The sequence below is a fragment of the Brassica napus genome, chromosome C1 (assembly GCF_020379485.1).
Source record: "Brassica napus cultivar Da-Ae chromosome C1, Da-Ae, whole genome shotgun sequence".
NCBI lineage: Eukaryota > Viridiplantae > Streptophyta > Magnoliopsida > Brassicales > Brassicaceae > Brassica > Brassica napus.
Window position 1 is genome coordinate 32,417,347 of NC_063444.1, and position 20,252 is coordinate 32,437,598.

A 20,252-nucleotide genomic window follows, 5' to 3' on the forward strand; every position below is an offset into this window, starting at 1 on the left:
GGGGGGGCCAAGGTCCAAGCGGGATTTCGGTTTGGTTATATGGCAAAAAAGTGTGACCGAATTAGTTGAATATTGTTTGACCTTTTTATTCATTAATGTGTTTTTAAATTAACTGATTCATATTTATATGTTTGTTTATTAGTAAATTCTCATCAATCGAATGATATAATTTATTTTTTATTTATAAATGGCAGTTTACTTGTATGTGCCTAGTTCAAATTATATATTTAAAACTATATATATATATATTAAAAAAAAATTCATAAAAATATCCCAACTAAATTTTGTCAAGCCTTTTAATACTCACTTTTTCGTTAACCAGTTCAATACCCTAACTAATTATTTTTCTCATTTTAATATATAAAATTTTAAAACTATGACCATTTTAATATCCAAACTTAGTTTATTTTAGTTTAAAATACAAATAGATTTCAAAAGGAATTTAAAAAAATCTCAGAAAATTCTAATTTTATTTTCTGTTTGAGAAATAAAGTAACTAAATTGTGTATATTCTTAATTTTTGTAATAAAAGTTTTAAGTTTTAAATATTTAATTTAGTTTGTTTTCGGAAATAGCAAACATATTTATTTATTTTCCTTCAAAATTAAATTATTTTCTCCGTAATTTACTTACCATCTTTCCTAAATTTTTAATAAAATTAGAAATTTTTAATTTTTTATTAGGTTCTGGTGATTTTTAAATTTTGTTTGAAACTTATTAAAATTTTCTATTAAAATAAACAACAAAGTTTGGGTACTAAAGTGGGTATAATTTTAAAAATTTATGTATTAAAATAAACATTTTAGTTAGTTGGAGTATTAAACTTGGGTGGGAGGGGGGGGGTGATTGGTGTTGGCTCTTGGTCGTGAGTGCTCTACACAGCCATAAATCTCTCTAGAGCAATAAAATCAAAACAATCAAGTTTTATTAATAAAAACTAAAGCTAAAGCCCAAAATCTTTAAAATGAAATATAATGACTCTAGAAATCAATTTTTCTAGAGCTTTAGGTTTAGTGCTTTTATAACTTTGAAATAAACCTACAACAATAAAATTTAAAGCTAAAACCACGAAATCTACTGCTTATCTTAAAGCAAAAAAATCCAAAGCTACAACATCTACCAATTAACCCCTAGATACCAAAAATGTTTGAGTATTAAAAAAGTTAATGAAATTTAGTTGGGGTATTTTTATGGAATTTTCCCAAATTGATATTGTGTATCACATCTATATATTAACTTCATTAATTATTGTTTCATGGGCACTACTAATATTTTATTTTCACCAAGTTTTGTTGATGTTTATCTTAGTCTTATATTGGCCCTATGATCAAGAAGTTTTTAAGCCATAGTTATGACCATGACCAAATAAATTATAATATGTTTCTATTTATGGAGAACAAAAAAAATGTTTCGTTCAACCCTTGATTAGAAAGAAACCAATAAATTTATAAATTAATATATTGAGGATGCACTGCATGAGTTAATTTGGTCAAACCTAAAAGTCTGAACGTGACGAGAGAAGGGATTTAGAAGCCACCGCAGTAGTGGGGAATTTGAGTGTTCTTGTGTTATCCGCAGGAATAAGCTTGCCTTGTGGACAAGGAATCTGCGCTAACTAGGGTTCCTCTTGTGATAAGACTACAAGGAAGTCCTTGCCCTGAACCTGAGATATGGCTTGAGTACTCGTTGACAGAATTGGTGCACCATAACTTAGGCAATTGATTTTAAGTTATATCACATTGTTAAGTATGTTAGATCGTATAGACCTGCTAGACAGGTTCTTTGAAAAGAGTTTTCATATAGTGGCGGAGGTACGTGGAGTAGAATGGGGGCAGCTGCCCTCAGTAAAAAAAGTTAGTGTACAGTATTAAGGAAAATAGTTCTTGCCCCCATACAAAATCATATATTTGCCCCCACTAATTTATTTTCTTTGTTCAGTTATTTCATTTGATCAATGCTTTTTTTTAATTGCTAGAGTTTTGTGTCCATCAATATATATAGTAGATTCACTAACCTTATTTATCAAGATGATTAGTATTACTTCATTAATTTTATACTTTTTACCTCCCATATGATATATATTACATGTCTATAAGAAAAAAACTCAAAACTTAAGCTCTTCTAATATCTCTCAAAATTCATAAGTTATACCACACATTAGTATCCTTTATATTTCCATTTTTTAATAATAAAACTATATAACATAATTATGAAAAAATATTACAAAAATATAAAAATAAAAAGCCTATTTTTGTGAACATATTTTGAAAAATATTAATAATAAAAATTATTAGGGGAAATTTTATGTTTACCACTTTCATAGTACCATTTTTCATCTTTACCACCACTAAAGGGACATTTTCAAAAATACCTTTTTCATTAAGTGGTAAAAGATTTTTATACTCTTGTTCTTTATATATATAATAAATCATTATTTAAATAAAAAAATTATGTTTTTGAATTATACTTTTTCAAATTCGAACTTTTTTATAATTTTTTCTTTTTTCATTTTTTTCGAAATTTTTTTTTTTTTTTGAAAATCGAAAATTATGTTTGAAACTATTTTAAATTTTATTTTATATATTTTTAAGTATTTATTTATATATTTATTAGAATCTTAAATTTCATATTTCAAAAGCCCTACCCATCCCCTCAACTCTAAATCTTAATTCTATATTAGTTAACCCTAAGGTATAAGTGTTTCTTACCCTTCATTAAAAGTGAGGGTAAAAGTGTTTGTTAAAGTTGAATTAAAAAGTGGCGCTGCCACTTCCTTTTGGTTTGATGAGTGGTCCTCTTTGGGAAGGATAATAGACCTCACACAAATGCAAGGTTGCATCGCACTTGGGATCAAACTCAATGCCACGGTAGAGTTTATCATTCAAAACTATCGGAGTCGCCATTATAGAGCAGAACACCTGATCTCCATTGATAAGAAGATCCTGAAGTTGAGAACACAAGGAATTACAGATGAGGACGATGTGGTATTGTGGAAAGGGAAGGGAAATGTGTTTCGATCTTCATTTGATACGAACCAAACTTGGCAGCTAACGCGTGTGCAGCAAGCAACGGTTCAGTGGTATAAGGGTCTCTTGTTCTCTGGATCAACTCCCAAATACTCTGTCATATCTTGGATTGCAGTACACAACCGTTTGGCCACAGGAGACCGACTGCTGCAGTGGAACGCTCAAGCGAATGCTCAGTGTATCCTCTGCAATTCTGCAGTTGAATCCCGAAACCACCTATTCTTCAGCTGTCCCTATGCAGAGGCTATCTGGAAAAACCTCACGAGGAAACTACTTGGTTGGAGCTACTCATATACATGGAGTCAAGTTCATGATCTCATATCGACAAATCATGTCTCAGGTGTGAAAAAATTTCTCCTTAGATATGTGTTCCAAGTCTCAGTGCATACTATTTGGCTTGAGAGGAATGGTAGAAGACATGGCACGGTCCAGCGACCTCCAAGCCTTCTTATCAAGTTCATCGACAAGCAAACAAGAAACCGAATCAGCTCTCTACGGGGACAACAAGGAACCTCTTTCAACCAAGCTATGGTGGTTTGGTTTTCGTCTAGAGATTAGGCGGGCACTAATCACTGTTATTGTTTTTAAAAAATTCAATCACACAATTAGTCTAAAGCTGCATTAGTTTGTACAAAAGCTTTTTTTTATTCGAATAAATTTAACATTCTTTCAAAAAAAAAAAGAGGGTAAAAGTGATTAGTGTAGACATAAAAAGTGGTACTATGAATGTGGTATTTGTGGCAATTTCTTAAAAAAAATTTCTGAATACAATTTTTAATAAAATAATTTTAAATTTCTTTTAATTTTCAAAATTATATAAGATAATAAAAATGTTTTATAATTTTTCAAAATATAATAAGTTCATAAAAACATTTTTTTAAAATAACAATAAAAAAGGTTTTAAATATTTTAAAAAAAAACAAAATACTGATCTAAATTTTTTAACATAACAATCTAAACTAACAAATCATATATAAAACTAACAAAATCGAAACTAATAAATCATAAACTTACAAATCCTAAATTTAATCACTAACACTAATATACAAATGAAACTCAAAGGCTTAACTTCATATATCTAATTTAGCATCCTAAAACTAACAGTTTTAACCCCCTAAAGTATAACAATATCACAATCTAATAATCTAACAAAATAAATTAAGGGGCTGTTATTGGTTTAAGATTTCAAAATATTTTTGATGATTTTAGAAATTAAAGAGTTTAGGAGAATTGTAGATTCTTTTAAAATTTTGTCGAAGAATTTTGTAGATTATAACAGATTTTTTAGCCAAAGATAATTATAAACTTTAGTAGAATTTATCTCTAAGAGTATTGAATAACATATGTTTGTTGCATTTGCTATTATCCACTTTCTTTTTGCCTACCTATTCATGTTTAATAAATTGACGTGATGCTAGTGGTCTAATAAACAAGTTTACAATGAAGTCAACGATGAAACATAGGGTTTAGAGTGTTTTACAACATTAAACTTCTGAATCTCTAAGGTGACTGAAATATTTGGTCTCATGCGACATTACTGATTTAGCCTAGTTTATTATTCATTATCGGAAGATTCTCGTCTAGCCTTTGTGTTAAAGATTCGATTTGCCACTTGATTGAGCTTGTGTTATTTATGTTTGTTGTTGTTACTAGTTGTCCCAATCGTTTCATTTCGTGCAAGAACAACCACCGACGGTGACGCTACGGAGAGTGCGAGCGACAGCATCTTTTGACTTTTATGTTTACTGTGGAGAAGAGTGATACAGCTAGCCCTAGGACGGATCAGATATCCGGAATATTTTGAGATATCCGGATCCGGATTCGCCGGATCCGTAAAATTGCAATCCGGATCTGGATTCGGGTTCTCCGGATATCCAGACTAAAATTTGAATACCCGCGTATATCCGGATCCAGAAATAATTAAAAATTAAATTAAAACTAGCTAATTAAAATGATTTATTTAATTTATTTAGCTTATTAATTTTTTTAAATGAAAAATTATTAAATTGAATAAAATTAAGAAAAATCATTATTTTATATAAAAATTATATATAGTATACATATATAAATATAATTAAATTTTAAATATTTTAAATAAATAGTAAATTTGGATCCGGATCCGGATATCCGAACCTAAAATTTCATTATCCGGATCCGTATCCGGATCCGCCGAATCTGTAAAATCAAGATCCGGATCTAGACCCCCCGAATATCCGTTTTCTGGGATCGGATCGGATCGGAGCAAATCTCGAATCGGATAACGGATCTCGGATATAAGTCTCAGGCCTAATACAGGCAAGGAAGGAAGAGTGCCGTGTTACATTTTTGATGTAGGCAAACTAGTGAAGATATGTCATAGTTACAGATTTTGTTTTTATTTGCTAACTAAATTTTGTTAATATAAAAAGACTTTGAGAATACTGTCTACTTGCAATACTTAGTTAAACTTTTTTTAGAAAGAAAGTTTTCATAAATCAATAATCCAATAACAACATATTTTTTTAAAAAATGAAAAAATCAGTTACTTTCATTTTTTTAATAACACAAGACTTTTATTAACTCTCTAAAATAATAATTCCAATAACTCTAGATTTTTGTAAACTTGAACTACTTATAAATTCATAAACCAATAACATAAGATTTTAACATACTTTTGAAAAATCTTAGTTGAACAATACTAAAGTTATTATAAAATCCAAATCTATAAAACTCTTTACAAATTCATAATCCAATACGACCCTAAACCCCGAGTCATCCAGAATTTGTCGGGAATATGTTAGATTATAAATTTAGATTCAGAAATATAAGGAATTGAAAACGTTATCAAAATTGTTTGTATAAGTATATGATATGTTAACGTTCAAGTTGATTTTTTTCGATTTACCATATGTATATTCACTTACGGAGTGTAAGTCTTTTTTCTCATCAAACGGCTATTCTATTACTCAAGTTTGAAGTGGTAAGCCACAAAAAAAAATCGTCGTTTACCTCCGGCCGGTGGCATTAGACGCCGCGCCGGCAGTCCCTTCTTCCCTCAACTCTGTCTTCCTTTTCCTTGCCTTCCTTGGATCCATCTTTGTCGTCGATATGTTTGAGCTTCTTGGGGAACGTCCCTAGCCGGAACCCTAGATCTACCTTGAGGGGATCTAGATCCGGTGGTAGGTGGTGAACGCCTGGAACTACAACGAGGCGGCGAGGTCTTTCGAGGAGTGGAGTCGGCGTTTTAGGGTACGGCGGTGGTGGATCTCATCTTGCAGATCTGTCTATTTTCGTGGAGGTGAAGGCGCGTGTTGGTTTGTGTCGAGCTCTCTCCTCCTGTTCTTCAATTTGTATGGTATTTGGCGAGGTTTTCGTTGTGGAGTGGAGTATATAGCTTTCGTGGAGTCAGGGGTTGGTGTCTCGTCCTGGGTCCGGGTTGTGCTTCTGCTCAGGGGAGGCGACGGTGGTCCATCGTCGGCGCGTACACAGGGATGCTTGCTGGTTGTGTTGCCAGGGTCTCCTTGTGGGGTTTGTGTGTGTGTTTTAAGAGGCTCACCTTCATCTGTCGTCTATGGCAGAGTCAGATGCGCCTCCGATGACTCTCTCCGCTTGCTTGTCCGATTCACTTTCAAACCTATGTTGTTGCTCTTTCCATTTCGAAAATGGCTGTGAGCTTTTGGTGCCGCCTCAACGGCTATTTCTTCGTTTCACCATCAAGGCGTAGCTCTGAAGCGCAAGAAGACCGAGCTAGGTTCTCTAGTTTCGGGTCAAGGTGTCAGTCGGGACCTTTCGGAGTCAGATTGTTCCTAGTTCAACGGGGTGACTTGATTAGAGCATATAGCCATCCCAGTGCTCAGATTGCTCCTTGGTGATCTTTGCAGGCATTTCTCTTTCTTATTGCAGGTACTGAAGCGCAGTGTTTGGATTGTCTTCATCTCATCCCGCTTTGTTCGGAGGTTCTGTGCTGCCTACACTGTTCGCGGTTCATGGTGTGCTCAATCCTCCTCAGTCCATGGTGTAGTAAGTTCCGGTGACATCTATTAAGGGTTGCTATCTCTTACTTTCATCTGTTCGAGTCAAGATCTTAAATGATCAGTTGAAGTATGAATTTGAGGAGATTAACATGATCTAGCTACTCCGACGATGTCACGAGAAGTCCGGCATCCGAGGCAACGAGGTAAACTCCAACTTCTTGCGGTCAACATCAATGGTTGAGAACAGGGATTGTATTTTTGAAGATATCCGGAACAGATTAGCAGATGGCGTCGGTTAAGTGGTCGAGCGAAGCTATTCTTGTAATGGTTGATTTATAAATATGAATCAAGCTTGTACCGAAACTGAATTCCGGTTTGACCGGCTGATTAATAATAGTATATATTAAAAAAAAAGTTTGAAGTGGTATGGGGAATCAGACCGGAATAGAACAACCAATGTAGCACATGTCCATGTGGAATGATCTTGCTATCCTAGCTAATGAATCAGCCGATACATTTTCAGTACGAGGAATAAAAACAATCCAGAACTCTGCAAATTTATTCTTCAACTTCATCAGCTCTTTTAGATCTGTACAAAAGTTAGGCCATGCTCCGGGATCTTGAATCATCGAGACTAGGTCCTTACAATAGGTACCAAAATCCTGACACGTCGATATCTGTAGCATGCACTCCATTGTCCATGAGAAGGCCTCGAGCTCCTAGTGAAATGGTGAGATTCTTCGCTGTTGGTTCTTTGCTCCGAATAACTGAGTTTTTCCTCTAGACTTCGTCCATGTCCAGCCATAACCACTGAACAGTGCGTCATGTGTCTATGGTCCATCAATCATACATCTTTCAGAAATTTTTGCTTGTTCAGGATGTTGTATTTCTGTTGGCTCATCCTGTTTAAAATTAGCTTTAAACCACATGATAGACCATTGATTTTACCCACTTTTAGCCATGGTCTATAAGTATTTTAATATATATTTACTACTATATAGAGTCTATTTAGAGTATATACAGGTTCAGGTATGTTCTGGAGAAATATGGTGATTTGAAGCCTTTTTGAGGTGCAGAACTGCACAGGCGCTTCAGATGTCTGGCTATGGATGGAGACCTTCCCACCGTTAGATATTTGAGTTAGCTTTCCAATGACACCGGTTTGAGGTCAATCAGCATTTTGTAGCAGAAGTTATGCCCGTTTTACTGAGGAGTGGTTAGTCTGCCTCGCGAGAGGAAGCTGTCGAGAAGAGAAACGTATGTCGATCGATGCTGAAATCTTAACATCGATCGAGATGGATGCCAGAATACGGGCCGAGCATATTTTATGACCGACTGAAGCCCAGAAGCAACCACAAATTACCATAATACCCTTGGACGACCTAAAACCCTATTTATGTGTTTTCTAAGCCATTGTTGACAGCTAAGCTTTCTTTGATTCTTGTTCTTAGTTAGGAGAGAGAGGAGAAAATCCTTTCGAGTCCTCCTGTAACTCCATTGTTTTGGTTTTATTTATATTGTATGTTATTCATCTATTCATCTATGATTTATGTGACAAACTTCATGTCTGAATAGATCCACCTGTTAGGTTTAGGATTCAGATAGGTTATGAGGGATCAGACCAAATTATATAACTGCTAAGTTGTGATATTCATCATAGGATTGTTCTTACTGCTTGTGTTCTAGACTCATGAACTAGAACCCTGATCTTAGAATCATTAGGCACAATGTCATCGCTTGGTCTTTTCTCTGAACTGAATTCTTTGGAGCTAGGATTGCTAGAAACATACGAGAGTTGATTTATGAACCCTAGTGAACACATATTCAACCCGATCGTAAAGCTTGCTAGAAGTGATATCGATCGATCATCCAATAGATTAATCGATCGATATTGTGAAAGGTGTATCGATCGATATTCCTATTGAATAATCGATCGACACTTTCTTGTGATCAATAAAACGAGAGTTGAGATATAAGATCTAGATATTAGTCTGTCTATACAACAGAAGTTGTTAGATTTGTACTCCCAGTTGAGTTCTATAACATCTTGCAAGCAACAATTAGCTTCTATTTCATTATAATCCTGATTACCTGACTAGAAACCCTAGATCTAGCAACCATCCTTCCATCAAACAACTCCCTGCCAAGCTGAACAATTGTCTTGTTCAACTTGTTTAATGCTTTATATACTGTTTTGCAATATTTATTTACTGCTTTTAAACCTATTAGCCTAGACTAATCAAACTGATTAGATTTAATTGGTTCCTTAGTTCCCTGTGAATTCGATCCCTAAATACTACAACTCGACCTCTTATTTGAGAGAGTATAAATCACTCCTTAGGGTAATTTGAGTGATATCAAATTTGGCGCCATTGCCGGGGAGCTTTGATCGCCATTAGATCTTGTCTAGTTAGATTTAGTCTAGGTTTTACTATTGTTAAAAAAAAAAACTGATAAAATTTTTTCTTGTGTTTCAGGTACATCCATATGAGTACCAGAAGCGACAAGGGGATAGGGCTCTTACTAGTAGAGCCACTGGATTTGGAACACGTGATCCATAAGTCTAAGAGGGCAGTCGACACCCTTCAAGCAGCGATTGGCAGCGTAGAAATCCAAACGTCAATCGACACTGTTCACTTGACGTCGATCGACACTGTTCACCTGACGTCGATCGACACTGCTCACCTGACGTCGATCGACACTGTTCACCCTACGCCGATCGATACTGTTCACCCGACGTCTATCGACACTGTTCACCCAACATCGATCGACACTGCTCATCAATGGTCGATCGACAGTGTTCATCCACCATAGACCGACACTGTTCATCCGCCGTCTGACACCACTTGTTTGGAGGCAGAGAAGGTCGAAGTGCTCATACTTCAAGTTGACGAGAATGTGATGTTAAGAGACGAAGAAGGTCGCACTCGCAACAGCACAAGACAATTGATTAATGCAGAGGATGATGTAATCCCTGATGTGATTGATGTTGCTGAGACAAACAACTTTGATCTGAATTGCGAATGGTATGATTGGGGAAGTGTGGACCATTTCCGAGGTCTTCCTCATGAAGATCAAAGAACTTGAGGAGTTAGCCTCTGCAAGCGAGCAGAATGAAGTATCTGTAGACCACATTATCTGCAAAATCTTCCCCTATTCCCTATTTGGAGATGCATTTAGCTAGTTCAGTCAGTTGCAGCCAAGATCTTTAACCTGCTGGGAGGACATTAAGACGGTCTTCCTAAACAAATTTCTCTATGAAGCTACAGCAACTCGAGAAAATGAGAAGAATGATAAATGAGACAGGTTCTTGGCATCGTTAGATGAGGAGTATATGATTCCAATACAGCTGCTCGACGATATTATGGCAAAAAGGGATGAACAACATGTGTCTGGAGAGCTGAGCAGAGTAGAGGAAGCTGGTACTAAAGGCTGGATCTCAACGTCGACCGACGCAACGACCTCAACGTCGACCGACATCACGACCTCAACGTCGATCGACATCACGACCTCAACGTTACAACCTCATCATCGATCGACGATGTAGACAGAGAAGTCACTATGGAAGACTCCTTAGAGCTGGAGGAATGGCTTGAAGATATGGATCAAAATTCGAAGAAGAAGCTTGATGATGATCAGCATACTTCGAGAGGAGATCTGGAAACTTCAAAGGCTAGCATCGGTCGACTCCAACCTGATGAGATTGATCGACAACCACCCCACATCATCGATCTACACCCACCCGACATCGATCGACACTACCAACCACTTATCGATCGACACCACCCACCTAATATCGATCGATGCCCATTCTTAGACGTTCCGCCAGGTTGCATAATTGAGATGGAACCGATTGAGGAGAGGATGTACATGTTTAAGGCTTCACACCTTGCTGTCCCTAAACATCAGAGACCACCTTTCTGGACAGAAGAAGCTGCTGGGTTTCACAAAAGAGTGAAAAGGATACACGATCCTGTGAAGATTGTGGTTCCATGTGCTGTTTTTGAAGCTGTATCTCCTATTCCACCTGATAGAAGTATGCAGTTCAGTTCTCACATTGAGGTATTGGATGATCATCAGCACGTAGAAACTTCTCAGAGAGGGTTGCGATTTAGAGATGAAGTCGATAAGGGCTCCGCAGAAGCATAATCGATCGACACCGACCAGATACCATCGAACGAAATCAACAAGCCGGCATCGATCGACGCTACCACTTAACCATCGATCGACACTGGACGCGTATCAGAGTAGAAGGAGTTCGATGTGTGTGGAAATCTTAGGGATGGAGAAACCTCCACGCGATCAGACAAGTCTGGGGGAAAGAAGAGGGGGAATTGGAAGAAGAGAAAGAGGATCAAGGACAGTTCTCAGTTTTCATTGATTCCTCGCTTCTCAGATGGTGTCAGGAAACCCAGAGTGCGCAGTAGATACTTCTCACAGCCATTTGCACAAATTCGAGCACTCATTATTGCTGAGATGATAGACAAAGGAGAAGAGTCTATGGAGGAGGCTTTCACACAAGAATGATAAAGCTTCAGAGAGTAGACATTGAGATATGTTTGGAGCGAGTTCTCATTCTCATCCGGGCTAAATCAGATCTCCAAAGTCAAGCTAATGACTAAAAATAAGCGCTGAGTAGGAGACAACCCACTATTAGGTTTGCATTAAATTTGGTTTTACTTTCATTTATTATTGATTATTTGTTTTCTAATGATTTCAGGTTAAAAAAAAAATGACGGATGAACAGTAACGACGACACTGTAGCATCGATCGACACTGTAGCATGGACATCGATCGACACTGTAGCAAACAAATCGATTGACACTATAGCAGAAAATCGGGAGTTACTGTAGCCGTGTTACTGTAACAGAACACTGTTCATCGTTTTTTTTTTTTTTTTTTAGATAAATGGTTTTATTATTTACTGACTTTTAGTGTTTTATTTATGTTAGGTAAAAGGAAAAAAGATCCAAGGAAGAAGAGTTGATATACCAGCAGCGATCGACGACAACAGACCATTGTCGGTCGACAGAGCATCACGAGTATCGATCGATCACCACTTAACTGTGTTGATCGACGCTCACCATCGGCGATCAGGTATAACGTTTCACCTTGTTAAATATTGTCATATGGTTAATTTCCCCACCAATCTTAGACTGTATAACACTGGTCACAGTGTTGTTTAAGTCTGGGGGAGGTTCTACTAATATTGTGTTTTAGTTAGCCATTTAGAAAAAAAAAAATCTGAGTAGACGATTCCTCTGCATATCGACCGATGAGACCAGCTCGATATCGATCGACAACACTTCATCAACAACGATCGATTGTCACTTCATTGTGTCGATCGACATCTAATCTGGTCTGGTATATCGTTCTAACTTGTTACATTGAGTCTTTATTCATTAGTTATTCACATAACTCCGACTGAATTTACACTGGAGACAGTGAAATTTAAGTCTGGGGGATGTTTACTGATATCCAGTTTATTGTGAGTCTTATCAAATATTTTCAAAATAGTTATTGAGTCAAGAAGGGGATAATGAACTTATTAGATTTTTGCTTGTTATCTAACCACTCTTTAGCACCATTCTAGATTTACTGATTGCAGATAGTACTAAAGATACTAAAGTGGATCAACCAGTCAACTATTCACACTTGCTAAGATTGTTTGAAGGAACCAAAGCTGATCTCCAACACTAAACCTGACACAACTGCTTGTCTTGGGGCTTGGTATACATGAGATCAGATTCTTCAAACAAGTCTGGTAGGTAAAGCCTTGTGTAGATTTATCACATTTTCTCTCTCTATTTCGACCCTAGATTTATAGGTAGAGATATTTATTTTCAAAAAAAAAAGAAAAAAAGAAAAAAAAAAGAAAAAAAGAAAAAAATATATATATAGGTGTTAGTTAGGTGGAATCCGAACATGACTTGGTGGCTACAACCATTAAGGCTTGATTCATAAGGATTCCAACAAAAAGAATTCGAACGAGACTTGGTGGCGGCAATCATCAAGGTTTGATTCATATGAATTCTTGGATATAAGTCAAAAAGAAGTGAACACGACTTGGTGGCAACCACCATTAAGGCTTGATTCATGGAAGCCTGTCCAATCTTGGTCAATGATCTTGCAATATAAGTAGACTTTGACTAAAGAGAGAAATTAGTAGAGAGAAAAGATATGAACTAACTTTTACCTGTAGATCCAGATACTTGTTTGAAAATCCTTGCATCCTGTGATCGATACTCCCAAGGTAAAGCCTGCACTTTTATCTATGTTAAGAAATGAGGTTGGTAGAGGGGAATGTCAGATAGGATTTGATAAGTTGTTGGCTAGGTGAATTTGGTTGCTAAGATAGGATATGGTATAATGTGCTTTTGTGATTAGGACTTCTTAGATGTGGATTGCAATATTGTAGAGGTGATGATTCTAAGTTTTAAATCATGTGAGTCCCTGCTGTTTTCAAACCTTTTTCAGAGAGACTGTCCGTTTGTTTTGCTTGAGGACAAACAAAAGGGTAAGTTTGGGGGAGTTGATAGACCATGGATTTTACGCACTTTTACCCATGGTATATAAGTGTTTTAATATATATCTACTATTATATAGAGTCTATTTAGATTATTTACAGGTTAAGGTACGTTCTGGAGAAATATGGTGATTTTGGAGCCTTTTTGAGGTCAGAACTGCACAGGCGCGTCAGATGTCTAGATATGGATGGAGACTTTTCTACCGTTATATTGATCCCATATTTTGACAAAATATATATATTTGAGTTAGCTTTCCAATGCCACCGGTTTGAGGTCAATCAGCATCCTGTAGAAGAAGTTATGTCCGTTTTACTAAGGAGTGGTTAGTCTGCCTCGCGAGAGGAAGTTGTCGAGAAGAGGAACGTATGTCGATCGATGCTGAAATCTTAACATCGATCGAGATGGATGCCAGAATACGGGCCGAGCATATTTTATGACCGACTGAAGCCCAGAAGCAACCACAAATTACCATAATACCCTTGGACGACCTAAAACCCTATTTATGTGTTTTCTAAGCCATTGTTGACAGCTAAGCTTTCTTTGATTCTTGTTCTTAGTTAGGAGAGAAAGGAGAAAATCCTTTCGAGTCCTCCTGTAACTCCATTGTTTTGGTTTTATTTATATTGTATGTTATTCATCTATTCATCTATGATTTATGTGACAAACTTCATGTCTGAATAGATCCACCTGTTAGGTTTAGGATTCAGATAGGTTATGAGGGATTAGACCAAATTATATAACTGCTAAGTTGTGATATTCATCATAGGATTGTTCTTACTGCTTGTGTTCTAGACTCATGAACTAGAACCCTGATCTTAGAATCATTAGGCACAATGTCATCGCTTGGTCTTTTCTCTGAACTGAATTCTTTGGAGCTAGGATTGCTAGAAACATACGAGAGTTGATTTATGAACCCTAGTGAACACATATTCAACCCGATCGTAAAGCTTGCTAGAAGTGATATCGATCGATCATCCAATAGATTAATCGATCGATATTGTGAAAGGTGTATCGATCGATATTCCTATTGAATAATCGATCGACACTTTCTTGTGATCAATAAAACGAGAGTTGAGATATAAGATCTAGATATTAGTCTGTCTATACAACAGAAGTTGTTAGATTTGTACTCCCAGTTGAGTTCTATAACATCTTGCAAGCAACAATTAGCTTCTATTTCATTATAATCCTGATTACCTGACTAGAAACCCTAGATCTAGCAACCATCCTTCCATCATACAACTCCCTGCCAAGCTGAACAATTGTCTTGTTCAACTTGTTTACTGCTTTATATACTGCTTTGCTATATTTATTTACTGCTTTTAAACCTATTAGCCTAGATTAATCAAACTGATTAGATTTAATTGGTTCCCTAGCTCCTTGTGAATTCGATCCCTAAGTACTACAACTCGAACTCTTATTTGAGAGAGTATAAATCACTTCTTAGGGTTATTTGAGTGATATCAGCACACATGGCATTCAGATTTAGCGTGTCGGACATTTTTACAATGTGTCCCTATTTATCCCTCTGGATAACTTATCATTTTTCTCTTCCAAATGTACCATATAATCCAAGGGTATGGGTATTTATCCAGCTTAAGATCTTCAATATCGTTCTTTCGCCAAAAGAGATAGTCCATATTTATGTATTAGCTTGCGCTGGGGAACACCAATGGTGGAGTTGGGTTTGCTGATAAGGCCCATGTCTATAAAGCTGGCGGACATTCAAATATGGCATGGTTTATAGTTTCATCATCTCCTCCACATCTAGGACAATGGTTATCGCACATCTAGGACAATGGTTATCGTATCGCATATGACGATGAATAAGGTTGCTTGCACTGCTAATTGTCAAGAGATTGTTTGCCAAATTAAATGTCTGATTTTCGGCGGAGCTTTTATCTTCCAAGCAAAGGCTTGGAGTTTTGTTACACTAGGCTCTACTTGTGCCTCCATCGTTTCGCTGTTGAGCAAGTTTGTTGCTACCCAGTAGCATGATTTAACCGTGTACATACCGCTCTTTTATAGCTTCAGCAATATTCATCTCGATGATATCATGGCCAATGATTGCATCATGGAGATATCTTCCGGACTGACATATTTTTCTAGGATTTCAGTGTTCCATCTTTTTGGGCTTCCTATTAATAGTTCACTTACTGGCATCATTGGGTGAACCACCGTTGCAATATGCCTAGCTGGTCTCGCCGGTAACGTTGGTAGCCAGAGGTCTTCCCAAATCATGATCTCATTCTCAAAATGTACTTTTTGTCTAATTTCCAATGATATTAATGCTTTCGCTACCATTGTACTCGTCCACCCATATGAGGGATTATAAGCCTTGTTTAGAGGCAAAGGCGAACTACATATGAAGTATTTTCTTCGCAAAACTCTCGCTAATAGGGAATCAAGAAACTGCACTAATCTCCACGACTGTTTGCCTACTATGGCAAGATTAAATTCATGGATCATCCTGAATCCTATCCCTCCCTCTTCTCTTGATTTACATAAATTTTCCCTTTTTTTCCAATATATATCTCTTTTAGGTAGGTTCAAATTCTGGCACTAGCTAAATTCTGACAGGTTTCTAGCGGTAGCAGCAGAGTTGACATAATGTACGTAGGTAGAGCCAGAAGAATAGACTTTATCAGCAATTATTTTCCTCCCCTTGAAAGCCATCATCATCTCCAACGATTAACCCGATTTTGCAATCGCTCTTTCAAGAATGCAAATAATTTCCGTTTTGAGCCACTGATGTCCTTTGTAATACAAGATAAGATCTCAGCACCCCCCCCCCCCCATTTGCAATTCCCGTTTGAATTTTTGACAGCATCCTTCACATGTCCAGTTATCTTTTACCAAAGAGTAATGATGAATTTTCGAAGTTAATACACTGTCCTGAAATTTTCCCATTAGTGTTAAGTGTTTTTATGACCATCACATTCACGGGGCTCCACCTTACAAACAAATAGGCTATCATCAGCAAAGAGAAGGTGTGATACCAGAGTTAGTGAGACGCGCATCCCCGTTATCTTGCCTTGATTCTCCGTGTGATTTAGAAGGCTAATAAGCGCTTCTTGACGCAATCTTCTTCATGGCTGTATTTCCTCTTGGTTGGCCATTAAAAAGAACATGGTATTTCACTGACATTACACCGTATTATCCACTCAATCCATGAGTCTGAAAAACTCATTTTTTCATGACCGTACTGATAAATTCCCATTCTAAATGATCATAAGCTTTACTTATGTCTGTCTTTATTGTCATTCTTCTAGTTTTTCCGCTGGAATCTATACGAATCGAAACATCTCATGTGCTATCAATACATTATCAGTTACTTGTCTTCTAGTAACAAAGGCTAACTGAGTTTCAGATATTCAGTCTGATAATATTTTCTTTAATTTTTGGCATAAAACTTTAGATATTATCTTGTAGTTTTATAAAAACTGATGGATTGAAACTGGGATATTTCATTCGATTTCTCTTTCCTCGGGATGAGATAAATATTGACATCATTAAGCCATGGGAATCCGATACCATATAAAGTATACCATGGGAATCCGTTTGACAGAAATGAAAATGTGGTGTAAAACTAAGAAAAATAAAATCCGTACACAACTAAAGCAAAGTTAACCAATTAAAATACACAAGCTTTATTTACTTTAATATGCTTTCGAAGTGGGTCATTCTATTTAAAAACATTTACTTGCAGCTTAAGATAACTTTTACTCTTTAAAGTTTAAATTATTAAATGGATATTAGAATTTAGGATTTCATATCTGACATTTAGTTTTAAAGGGGTTTATGACGTCATGTGACAAATTAAACATTGTATAAAAGTTAGACTAAGATATTTTATTATATTTCAGGACTAGGAATTGACATAAAAAAATTAATGATTCTTTATTAGCACAAATAATTAATGATTGGAACTTATTTAAATATTAGTAGAAAAATATATTTACATTAAAACATGTTAAAAGAAAAACCATACTTACCCTACTGATAAATGATAAATGATAAATAAAAACAAAATAATGAAATTTTATCTTTTGGATTCTCAGATCAGTTGTCAATTACTTATTTTTGTCGCAAATTTTGCATTACCTTTAATTTTTCTTTTTGTTGCCTAACTGGATAATATACCTTATGTATATATATATATTCAAAATTTATCATTTACCTAACAAACTCAATTTAAAATCTTTTGGAAAGGAGGAATCCCTGATGTGGCGCTAAAGTCGCAGTGAAAGCTGTTAGAGACCACATTGAGAGAATCCAAGCAAATTGTTTTTACATTTATCTCTTGCACCAAAAACAACTTAATATCAAGCTTGTACCAAAGTACAAGCCACTCTATATAAGTCACCACAAACAATAGTCTTAGCCACTAGAAAACATCTCTTCTCCGTCTTTATCTTTTTACTATTTTCTGAGTCTTTTTTTTTCTTTAATCATCTGAAGTAAAAATGGGAGGAAGTAAAATGCCAGAAGTTTATGACATCAATGTGGAAGCCGCTCTTACTATTGTCCCAACTGAAGCACCCATTGTGTCTTCTTACAATGATCGGATCAGGCCGTTGCTTGACACAGTGGATCGGCTGAGGAACCTGAATGTGATGAAAGAAGGGATCCAGCTTCCCACCATTGTCGTAGTTGGAGACCAGTCCTCCGGAAAGTCCAGTGTTCTTGAATCGTTGGCAGGAATCAGTTTGCCTCGTGGGCAAGGAATCTGCACTAGGGTTCCTCTTGTGATGAGACTACAGAGAAGCCCTAGCCCTGAACCTGAGATCTGGCTTGAGTTCGGCGACGAAAGAGTTGACACTGACGAGGAGCATATCGCAGAATCTATTTGCACCGCAACTGAGGCAATTGCTGGTAAGTTGTGTCTTAACATGTTTGAGACAAAGAAATGGATTCTCATAATCTAAACTATATGTTGCAGGATCTGGTAAAGGTGTCTCAGACACTCCCCTGACCCTCCATGTAAAAAAAAATGGTGTTCCTGATCTGACAATGGTGGATCTCCCGGGAATAACCCGGGTTCCTGTGAATGGGCAGCCTGAAAACATCTATGAACAGATCTCCGGGATGATAATGAAGTACATCGAGCCACAAGAGTCCATCATTCTCAACGTTCTGTCAGCTACAGTCGACTTCACTACCTGTGAATCCATCCGTATGTCTAGGCAAGTTGACAAAACAGGGGAAAGGACTCTAGCTGTTGTCACAAAGGCCGACATGGCTCCTGAAGGTCTCCTGCAGAAAGTAACGGCGGACGATGTCAATATTGGACTAGGTTACGTCTGCGTCAGGAACCGTGTAGGGGAAGAAACCTACAAAGAAGCTAGGATGCAGGAAGAGTCACTTTTCAAGACCCATCCGCTGCTTTGCATGATCGACCACGACATTGTTGGCATCCCTGTTTTAGCTCAAAAGTTAATTCAAATCCAGGCGACGATGATTGGCCGTTGTTTGCCGGTCATTGTACAAAAGATTAACGAGAAGATGGAAACAAGCGAATTCGAGCTGAAGAAACTGCCAATGGTGATGACATCTTCAGGGGAAGCTCTGATGACATTCATGAATATCATTGGATCTGTCAAAGAGTGTCTCCTGAGAATTCTTATCCAAGGAGATTTCTCTGAATATCCAGATGATCAAAGCATGCACTCTACTGCTCGTTTGGCTGATATGTTGAGCGAATTCTCAGACAACCTCCAAGCAAAGCCGGAGGCGGCGAACGAGTTCTTGATGGATGAAATCAAAGTCCTAGAAGAGTGCAAATGCATCGGACTGCCTAATTTCATCCCAAGATCAGCCTTTTTAGCTATTCTTTCACAGCGTGTTGATGGCATGCACGCTAAGCCGGTCGAGTTCATCAGAGAGATATGGGACTACGTTGAAGTTGTTCTCTCATCAGTCATCACCAAATACTCTGACAACTTCCCCCAGATTCAACCTTCCATTAAACGGGCCGGTCGAACGCTAATAACCAAGATCAAGGAACAGTCGGTGAGCCGAGTGGTTGAGATCGTTGAAATGGAGAAACAGACGGACTACACATGTAACCCTGAGTACATGACAGCATACACACAGAAGATTGCTAATCAAGCAAGCTTCATCAGTCATGTACAGAGCAATTATTCCAACTACGGTGATGTGGGGATTTCGCATCTGAGGGGGTATAACTCTCAGCTGCTTAGCCAAGCGTTCGACATGAATGTGAGGATTACAGCCTACTGGACCATCGTCGTGCGACGGGTTGTGGATAACATTGCACTCTACCTTCAGTTCACTGTGAAGAATCTTGTGAACAGTCAGTTTCAGAAGGAGATAGTGGCGGAAATGGTGGATCCTAGGGGAGGAGGAGAAGTTGAGAAGATGCTTGATGAGTCTCCGTCGGTGGCGTGCAAAAGGGAGAAGCTGAAGAACAGTATCAAGCTTCTCAAGGAGTCAAAGGACGCTGTTGCGGCCATTGTTTATCGGAACTCTGGGTAAGGCGACCGTTGAGATCATGTGTTCTTCGAGAGTGTTTCTCTTTTCAGTTATTTTTTTTTTTTTTTTCAGTTGTGGCTTTTGTGATCTCTTGAACTTTGGGGTTATCGTTTATGTTAAGTTTTTAATTGTTTTAGTTCGGTGAGGTAAACAAAACAAACAAAAGGACCTGAAATGAGGATAAATATATTGTATGAAAACACCTGAAGTGAGCTAGTAGTGAGTCCAAGGTTGCCAGGGAATTTTTAACA

At 37.1% G+C, this 20,252-nt stretch overlaps 1 protein-coding gene across 2 annotated transcripts; it reads left to right on the forward strand.

The window, feature by feature from the left end:
* Positions 1-17,866: 17,866 nt before the first annotated feature.
* On the forward strand, positions 17,867-20,252 carry LOC106347060 (putative dynamin-related protein 4A). 2 transcript variants are annotated; one of them, XM_048744970.1, is made up of 3 exons: positions 17,867-18,381; positions 18,449-19,031; positions 19,073-19,151. In XM_048744970.1, the coding sequence occupies exons 1-3, from the start codon at positions 17,973-17,975 to the stop codon at positions 19,149-19,151; spliced, it is 1,071 nt and encodes a 356-aa protein (XP_048600927.1). In that variant the 5' UTR covers positions 17,867-17,972. The 2 variants fall into 2 exon arrangements, with proteins under 2 accessions (XP_048600927.1, XP_013642007.3); XM_013786553.3 differs by having other exon boundaries at positions 17,868-18,381; positions 18,449-20,252.